Source organism: Carassius gibelio, chromosome B23 (genome assembly GCF_023724105.1).
Source record: "Carassius gibelio isolate Cgi1373 ecotype wild population from Czech Republic chromosome B23, carGib1.2-hapl.c, whole genome shotgun sequence".
Lineage (NCBI taxonomy): Eukaryota > Metazoa > Chordata > Actinopteri > Cypriniformes > Cyprinidae > Carassius > Carassius gibelio.
This window is the reverse complement of record NC_068418.1, coordinates 25,921,942-25,931,892: the sequence shown is the minus strand read 5'-3', so window position 1 is coordinate 25,931,892 and position 9,951 is coordinate 25,921,942. Positions and strand designations below refer to the sequence as shown.

The window sequence follows — 9,951 nt, the reverse complement described above, 5'->3', positions numbered from 1 at the left end:
CTTGCAAAACGGGGAATTATGACACATATAAGTGTGTTTATTTAATCGTTCAATGCCAATAAAGCAGCAAACATCTCTCACACAGAAACATACATGGCGCTCTCATATAGCTCTGTTGTTTGTGTTTCAATGCCTTAAAATCTTTGTTTTAAAACTGCAGTGCTTAAAAAAGCATGTCCATGCTACAGATGTCTATTATAAATATAAAAGCAAGCGCCATATATTTTTAAGAAAAGCACAAGCATAATTTAAAAGTGCACCATTCCATCACAAAAATTTTATCATTTTAAACCAAACAAGGGTATTTAAATGATAACAATATCAATGCAACTGCTATCTTAAACTCTAAATTCTGATTAGATACTGGTAAAACCAAGTAGTTGGGTTTTTAAAACCATTTGATTATAAAAGCATCTTTGACTAATGACAGTCATGTAGATTTATTTGCCATCACAGCTCAGGATAGTCACTGGTGAAGGGTTTAGGAATGCTAGCATTCTTGTGGTGCCATCAGCATTATCATGATGTCATTTTTCATTACTACACCCCAGGTGATTGGCTCAGACACATGCATGTCCATGAACAAATATGGCAGGTTTACACATCATCAGCTGTTAGGCAATACGTCTTAAACGGCTAGCAGCGTCTGAAACATGCTAGTTGGTATCTGCCTGGACATTCATAAGCAAAACACAACATAATTTCAATACAAACCATCTTAAATGGTCCAAAATGGTCTACAAGCCAAATATCCAACTCACCTGTAGTTCTAAAACTGGATTTTCCAGCACTATTAATTCAAAATGACTTAATTAAAATATAAGTATGCATTAAAGCTATTGTTTACGATATTAAAATCACATCAGCAAGTCATGCTAAAGACTACAGATCCTCTTTTCCACAATGACACAGTACAGCACATCACCATCTAGTGTCGCAATCTGAGAAAAATAAACTGAAACCAGATTAACCATAGTGTTTCAGAACTCAATGAACGGATCAGAAACATCTTGGTACACTAGTTACTTGACTGATCAGAAGAACACAACCAGTGTCACCCTGACTGGACAAATGCAAACAAGGCTCAAGGATACTGTAGCTACAGACAAACGGTCCATAAAGATGTAAAAGTACAACAAACCTGAGCTATGACACAGCTCCCAAAAGTCCTCAATCCAGGTGGCAAATGTTCTTCATCTGGACATCTCAGAGTCCAGACGCTTCTGCTCTCAGCGAGTCTGTGGAAAGAAGTATTCAGTGCTGTCAGGACAATATTCTACATTCCCTTTCTCTCACAGTCAGATTGGTTTGTGTGCATCCAAAGACTTCTAATCTCTGAATTTCACTGGAATGCCACTTATTTGGAGTCTCAGACAAAAACAGTATTTTTTTTTTTTTTTTTACATCGTGTGGAAAGCTGGATGCCTGTTGCATTTTTTTCTTTCACTGTGTGATGGACAGACTGCATGAATATTAAATTAGCTGGAGGAATTTCCTCCGTGGAGAGCGTATGTAGGGATCTTTAAGCTGTCAGGAATGCTTTGTGGTTGGATGACTCCAGAAGAAATGTTAATAATGCAGGCTACTGCCCAGACCAAATATGGTAATATTGTTACGTCTGGAATCAGGCTCCACATCTGGAATCGCTTAGAGCTGTTGAATCAAGAGACAGAGCCGAGCCAAAAATAGAAGCCGTGAAGTTTGAGTTTAGAACGTCTCTAAACGCGCACAGATTTAAGGTGCATGAAGGGTTTTCAAACAGTTCTAACTCTAAGTTAGAGTTTTCGAAAATGGAAACAATTATCCAAAGCGCATAGTTGATCTGGATAAGCGCACGCGCGCAACCTGTGGAACAATTCACGGTTTACGCGCTCGGAATGAACTCACGTAACGCTATCAATAGACCCCTGGGGGCGAGTAATAACGCTAATCTTTGACATGACGTTACCCAAAACAAAGAAGCTATTAAGCATTATGTGGGTGAAATAATATGCTACTTAAAAGTAACGTATACTTGTCACAACAAGCACATGATTTGAACAACACAGTGTTTTCAACACACTCAAAGTTACTTTATAGTGAGAACGCGTTAAATAAACGCGAATGTAATTTAATTTCAGTTTCAACTATAGCAACAGCTGTTTGATCTGAATCGGATCATACATCGATATAAAATAATTTAATTATTCATCACTTTATTATAGACTAACACTGTACACATATCAAATAAACGTTTAGTTTTTTTATTTATTTAAAGCATATATACTGGTTTAGCAAGGCGCGAGACTCAACCACAAAAAAAATCAAAATATAATAACATAATAAACCTATACAACTGCAATCAGTAGACTCCAAAATGCAAAACAAAGTAGAAGCTTCTTTACACGTTGGGATATTTCATTAGAACGTTTTATACCTATAGCTTAGATAAATAATAGTTATGGTTTCAAGAATTAAAAAGTATAAACTTTATTTAAAAATGAAACGTGGAGAGCAGAAGGAAAGAGAGAGAGAGAAATATATACAGGGGGGGAAACAGTAAAAAAAAAATGTGTTCAGTGAGAGGGGAAAATTCATTTAAGACTGAAAGAAAAAAAAAAGTTAGACAGGGTGGTGCTTAGCTCGGATGGAAAACGCGCCAAGAAACATTCCTCGCATAGCTTCGGAACGGTTCAGCGATGGTGACGTCAGGGCTCCACGAGCGTATAAAAGAGGAGCCGCGCGCGTCTTCACTCTCAGAGCGCTGCGCCTTCAGACGCACCAAAACAACGCGAGGACTTAAACCGAGAAACTGTTCGTTTGATTCCAGAAATCTACAGTACACAGAGAAGCGAAGATGTTTGCTTGGGCTGTTATCGTCATCTTTACTGCACACTTTAATGTGGTAAGTTACTTTTATTACTCCTATTATTTCAGACGTTGTGTATGGTGACTTAGAATAGAGAACTTACTCTAAGAAACAACCAACAGTATATTAAAGGAATTATTGATCATTTAAGGTTCGTTTATAATGGAGATTTAGTTTTGTATGCACAAATGTGTCCTCCTGTTGTATATTACACAATAAACACTGAGGTGCTAGATCCCTCAGTTATGTCTTACTTTCACTGGCTTTTTCTTAAACCTCTACATTTTGTTTTACCTAAGTGACGTGGAAGTCATTAGAGTCTCGTGGTTTTTCTGCTCAGGTCTTCTCCAGCTGCCCAGTGACCTGCTCGTGCCCGTCAGAGCTTCTCAAATGCGCGCCTGGAGTCAGTCTGGTCTCAGACGGCTGCGGCTGCTGCAAAGTGTGTGCCAGACAGCTGAACGAAGACTGCAGCAAGACCGAGCCGTGCGACCACACCAAAGGGCTGGAGTGCAACTTCGGGGCCATCCATGGGGCCACCAGAGGCATCTGCCGAGGTATGTTTCTCATTACTTTGTAAAAGACACTGAATGGAAAGCATGTGTTGATTGATAGGGCATTGGATTTTGGATGAAATTGGATGTTTGGGCTTATTGCATTGGAATGCTCAAAGCTCAGATTAATATACACCTTTCATTTTCTCTTACAGCCAAATCCGAGGGCAGACCATGCGAGTACAACAGCAGGATCTACCAGAATGGAGAGAGCTTCCAGCCCAACTGCAAGCACCAGTGCACTTGCATCGATGGGGCAGTGGGCTGCATCCCGCTTTGCCCGCAAGAGCTCTCTCTGCCCACGTTGGGCTGTGCCAACCCCAGGCTGGTCAAAGTGCCAGGCCAGTGCTGTGAGGAATGGGTCTGCGATGATGGGAAGACGAAGGAATCCATTGACAAGCTGTTTGGCAACGATCCGACAATCGACGACACCGAGAGCGACCTCACCAAAACGAACGAGCTCATCTCCATCGTGAAGGCCGGACTCAAATCCTTGCCTGGTAAGATTAAACATGCTTTGGCTGAACATGCATGTGTGATTCATATACAAGCAGAGTTTTAAATTAGCGCTTCGTTGGTTCACAGCATTCCGATCGCAGCCGGAATCCCGGCGGTTTGAGAAGTGCATCGTGCAGACCACACGCTGGTCTCAGTGCTCCAAGACCTGCGGCACTGGAATCTCCACCAGGATAACCAACGACAACAGCGAATGCAAGTTGGTTAAAGAGACCAGGATCTGCCAAATCCGTCCATGCAGCCAATCACCATACACCAGCCTCAAGGTATGCAACATCCCAGCCAAAACAAATGCATTGCATCATATCATTTGCATGCATGTTCCATGCATCTAACTTATCTTGTGTACTCCCAACAGAAGGGAAAGAAATGCAACCGGACTAAGAAGTCCATGCAGCCGGTGAAGTTAAGCTACGCCGGATGCTCCAGCCTGAAGAAGTACCGCCCCAGATACTGCGGCTCATGCGTGGACGGCCGCTGTTGCAACCCGCAGCAGACCCGCACCATCAGCGTCAAGTTCCGCTGCGAGGATGGCGACACCTTCAACAAGAACGTCATGATGATCGAGTCCTGCAAGTGCACCTACAACTGCGGCAATGGCAATGACGCCACCTACCCTTTCTACAGACTCTTCAACGACATCCACAAGTTCAGAGACTGAGCGCCGGCTGGGAATCCCGCCTTGACCCTTGTGTGACCGGGATCGCGTCACAAGCGTCGACCAATGGCAGCCCAGCTGCGCAATCAGGGGGCCCATCCGCCGGCCAATCAACTACCATCTCCTGTTGTAACTAGATTCCCACGGAATTACAGACTTACATTACGGGGACTTTAAAGTGCACTGCTTGCTGAGGCCGCGTCAGCGTTTCGAAAAGGCTCGCTCCACAATGGAGCGCTATGTTTTATAGCTTCGTTATGGAGCAACCTGTAAAGATGTAAAATGCCAATTGTTAATATTACAATTCCTGATGTATACCTTGATGTCTAAATACAAAACCCAAACTGTAACCCTTGTATATGTGTGTGTATATTCCCATTTGTGTAGATATGCACATGCAAAACATACAACTTATAGACTATGAACCTGGTCAAGGTTGAGTTTGTCCACGTTACACTCCTAATGCGGGTGAACGCATCCTCATTGTTTGGCAGCTAGAGAAACCCAACTCCGCTACATGATTAACAACAGACTTTAAAAAAAATAAAATTGAATGAATGTTTTTATTATTGTTATTAATATTATTTATCGCAAATGTAGCTCTTTTGTTTGAACCATGTCATACTGGAATAAAGTGTAAAAAGTTATCTATGATCTAATTTTATGTTACAAATAAAAGATTTATTTATGAACTAACCACCTCGTGTTGCGTTCTTGAACGTTGACAACAGGTCATTCATGAGACATTAATCTTTCGACGTTAAGATTTAAGGGCTGGTTATATAACAGCAGTTCTGGAAGTTTCTCTCGCTTCTCTCTGTTGAATGGAATGCTATTGGAGAACCGTAAGCTTTCACTTGCTTCCTATAATAAAACCTGAGCCACTCGTTCATTTAGTTCCTTCAAGAAAACAATTAAGAGACCCAGCAATAGCAGAGAGAGTGGAGCTGTGCCCGGAATCTTGAGAGCTTTTCCAAACTCAGTCTGTGTTTACAGGAGTTTTCCGAGCATAAAGCACAGAACTAAAACACTGGGAATCACAGGGGAGACGAGGAGCTTTATGGGGCGTAATGGTTTAATTTGTTAAGACAACTTCTCACTGAAGGATGTGCAGTGTGATGCACTGCACATGGGTTTAATGAATATCGATCTTATCTTCAATCGGAGACCTTTAGCTCCGCAATCATGCATTATGAAGAACAGATCTGCAGGGCATCTGTCCATCTTCCCCGTCTCTGACCCCCTCCTTCAGCCCGGAATGATATATCTCCAGTGAGGTTTGATCCAGGTGAAGGAAGTCCAGCTGAGGAATGCAGACGCGCCGATGGTCGGCAGATGTTGGAAAATATTTGGAAGCAACTTGGAACCTGCTAAAAATATGCCACTTCTGAAAGAACAGAGATCCTGCCCTAGAGCGAGCTTTATGACATCCCAACGGATGATGGGAACACAAAACGAGAGTTTTATCACACCACGGAGGCCTTTTTAGACAAAAAAAGCAGTTTCAATCGGAGTGGGACAGCGATCCAGACGTTTCCTCGCGATATGATGCTGCAGACAAAACCAGCAGCAGATTAGTTTCTAAAAAAGGGAATAAAATGTCTAAAACACAAATTAACAACACTGGCATAGTCAAACCAAATGTAATTTTAATGGTTTCCCACTAAGCATCATGAATGCAAAGCCATTTATGCTTTTTTAATTACATTTTGACATCTGAAAGGAATGAAACAAACAGCTTGAATAAACCTGCAAGCACTTTTTGTTTATTTTAGTCTTTTAGCAAGACTAAAGATTGGGTTTCAAGGTCCATTTATAAGGGAAAGTTAACATGCATAATTTTTCAGTCCTGAAGTCTCTCCTCTTCAGTGGTATTCCTCATTCAAGTTTTACCTAACTGATGACCCCTAGCGGACACATACAGAGCTGCTGCTATGTTTTAAAGCGACAGTCCACCCGAAAATAAAAATTATGTCATAACTGACTAGTTATGTGATCTCCTGCCTATACAAAAGACATTACAACATTGGACCCCACTGACTTTCAATGCATAGACAAAACATAAAAAATCAATGTCCTGCAGAAGACATGCAGGTTTAGAACGAAATAAGGCTGAGTAAAACAAAGCAGATTTGGTGGAATCTCTCTTTAGCTCTTTAAATGTTTTCCAAAACAGTGTGAGCCAACAGCAAGTTTATATCTTGTAAAGCATCGGTTTGCTAAAAACGCAAAATGTTAAATTCATTTGTACATTTTCTAAAGACAATATGAGTGCAAAGCGTTCTGCCATGAGGCAATGTTATCCAAGGATTGTTTTGTGGTTGCTATCGTGTTTTGAGTGTGTTGCTAAAAGGTTGCAAGGGTGTTGCTCACTAGTCCAAGTCCCTGATATCTGGATTTGGCTCGGGTCCCTTCTTTAATGTGCATCTGTGCGATTTTATCATCTGTTTTATGGCCCAGCAGATCTGATCACTTAAAGTAAGAGCATATGATCTGGGAAGTTGCATATCCATGTGTCTGCTGCTTCAGGAACATGCTGGAGAGAATATGTGTAAAATAATGAATAGCTTGAATAAGACACACACTCACTCGTGTAGTGATGTAAATGGGTGTGTGAGGTGTGCTGCCAAAAGCATAGGATGGGGAATAGTTACTATTTGAGCGCTTAACTAGCCATGACAGACACCTCATCTCACACAGACGCTGGATATAAGCAATGACGACATGCCGCAGACAGCGTTACATAAGCGCTAATGATGAACTTAATGAAAATCGGATCGTGCTCCAGAGAAGGCGTCAGTGGAGAGTCCGGGGAGGCATAAACGTCTGTTTATCTGCTCAAACAAAGCACTCTTTGATGGGGAAATAAAGCGTTAGTGCCGTTAGTGTCTGTGGAAAAGCATTCGAGAGCCAGGTTGAGATGGTCCCTGGGTGTTTTCTTCAACTCCATGAACAGAAAACACACGGATTCAACTCCACAGTGACATGAAATTACTTAGAAATTAACAACTACAGGGCTGCCAAATTTGGCAAACCAGGCAAGTTTGATGAACACTAAAACGTCTAAAGCAAACAACCGTAGTCCAACTGGTTGGCGACAAATGTGTGTTTATAGTGATTAAAAAAATGACATTTAAGGGTCAGTTCAGCCAAAAATGAAAATTCAGACAAAACGGTAAAAAGCACATTTATATGGATATTTTATTTATGCATGCAATGGTGAAAAAATACATGGGGAAAAAGGTTCTCAGTGTTTGGGCCAGAGTTTCATTTTGTTTGGTTTTGGCCAAGAATTTTCCTTTCGGTGCATCCCTACACGCTTAGAAAAAAGTGTTCATTGGCATTCTATATAGAACCATAGGGTTCTTTACTCAACTCCAAAGAACCTTTTGTGCTAAAAAGGTTCTATAATGACAAGAAAGAACCCCTTTGGCACAAAGGTTCTTTAGACTATTATTGATTCATATATTACATTATTCTGCAACATTTTGTATTTGTAATTAAATTATTGTTTGTAGTAACTTAATATCACATTTTAATCATGCTGATTTTTGGAGAAGAACTGAAATGGCACTCTTCGTGTGATATTGATTAACTACATAAAATTATATAAATATATAAATTTTCTAACCCCCATATCTTGAAATTTGTGAGCATTCACATGCATTCATAAATGCATTTGAATACACCGAATAATGCAGTGAAAGAATGCACTCAAAATGCACATGTGCCTAGCTACTAAATTTGTTAAAAATGCCTATCCATGACTCAAATGATTGGCGAACTCGCTCCGAACTCCCGAACTGACTCAAATGATTCGCGAACTCGCTCCGAACTCCCGAACTGACTCAAATGATTCGCGATCCCCAAACTGACTCAAATGATTCGCGAACCCGCTCCGAACTGCCGGACTGATTCAAATGATCCGCGAAGCCGCTCCGAACTCCCGAACAGATTCAAATGATTCGCGATACCAAACTGACTCAAAAGATTCGCGATCCCCAAACTGATTCAAATGATCCGCGAAGCCGCTCCGAACTCCCGAACAGATTCAAATGATTCGCGATTAGCAACTTACTCAAATGATTCGCGATCCCGCTCCGAACTGACTTGATCAAATGATTCACGTTCCGAACTCCCAAACTGACTCATGATTCAAATGATATACAAACAGAAAGTAAAACAGAAAGTAATTTTTAAACACTATAATTTTGATTAAGTCAGACCAGCACAAACTGAATATTGTATATCACAAGGATTTCTGAAATAAATAACAAAACACCTGAATAACATATTCAGAAAAACTAATGGCTTCTGCATCATAAAAGCTGTTGTGTTGAGCCCTTAAAAATGTTTCTTTCACAGCTTAAGTATGAAAACTATCAACAATGGATAACACAAAACATTTTGAAATAAATAAATGAAAGCAATCTGAATTATTCAGAATCAATTTCGAGAAACATACATACATACATTTTATTTTAAAAATGAAATCTGTTATCATGCTAAGGAGCCGACAGAAAGATTATGAATTCGTGGGTAGATTCAAAAACCGAGGGTACGGTTTACAAAATCTGAACCCACGGATTGGAAATTTGTGGGCTAGGAGAGGACATTCCAACCAGAAAGACCCAGCTTACATTTGACCAAAAGGTTTTTGTCTTTATGCTCAACTAAAGTGAAATAATGAGCATATTTCCACTTTGAGAAACTCGTGTTGCTCTCGCCTTGACTCGCCATGACTGCAGCACATACTTGAATAAACGGAAACACGCCCACAGTGCGTCTTCGTGTTTACAGTGGTTGGCATCCACCAATCCTAATGCGTCTGCAAACAGGTTAGGCTGCACTTCAGTCAAAATTAATTAATTTTTTTTAAAGTAACGGACAATGCACCATGGTAACGGAGTTAATTTATTTAAAAAAGTAATGAGTTACAATATTAGTTACTGTCAAAAGTAACAGCGTTAATAATAACGTGTTACTGCCCAACACTGGACAATCTGACTCAAATGATTCGCGAACCCACTTCGAACTGCCGAACTGATTCAAATGATTCGCGAACCGCTACGAACTCCCGAACTGACTCAAATGATTCGCGATCCCGCTACGAACTCCCAAACTGACTCAAATGATTTGTGATCCCGCTACGAACTCCCAAACTGACTCAAATGATTTGCGAACCCGCTACGAACTCCCGAAATTACTCAAATGATTCGCGAACCTACTCCAAACTCCCGAACTGATTACAATGATTCACGCTCCGAACTCCTGAATTGACTCAAATGATTCACCCTCCGAACTGCCAAACTTAAAAAAAAACAAACAAACAAAAAAAACAATCAATTGACAAGGCAGAGCGGCCTTAAAATGTAACT

The 9,951-nt window shown here is 40.7% G+C and overlaps 1 protein-coding gene across 1 annotated transcript; it reads left to right on the top strand.

Annotated features, from left to right (window-relative positions):
* The first annotated feature begins 2,720 nt into the window (after positions 1–2,720).
* Positions 2,721–5,269, top strand: LOC128011801 (CCN family member 1-like). The gene is made up of 5 exons (XM_052594523.1): positions 2,721–2,884; positions 3,189–3,402; positions 3,555–3,899; positions 3,985–4,181; positions 4,274–5,269. The coding sequence occupies exons 1-5, from the start codon at positions 2,837–2,839 to the stop codon at positions 4,574–4,576; spliced, it is 1,107 nt and encodes a 368-aa protein (XP_052450483.1). The 5' UTR covers positions 2,721–2,836; the 3' UTR covers positions 4,577–5,269.
* Positions 5,270–9,951: the final 4,682 nt, after the last annotated feature.

Coding starts and splice junctions, on each gene's coding strand:
- LOC128011801 (XM_052594523.1), top strand. CDS start 2,837: ATGTTTGCTTGGGCTGTTATCGTCATCTTTACTGCACACTTTAATGTG. Junction 3,403..3,554: donor CACCAGAGGCATCTGCCGAG/GTATGTTTCTCA, acceptor TTTCTCTTACAG/CCAAATCCGAGGGCAGACCA. Junction 4,182..4,273: donor CACCATACACCAGCCTCAAG/GTATGCAACATC, acceptor TACTCCCAACAG/AAGGGAAAGAAATGCAACCG.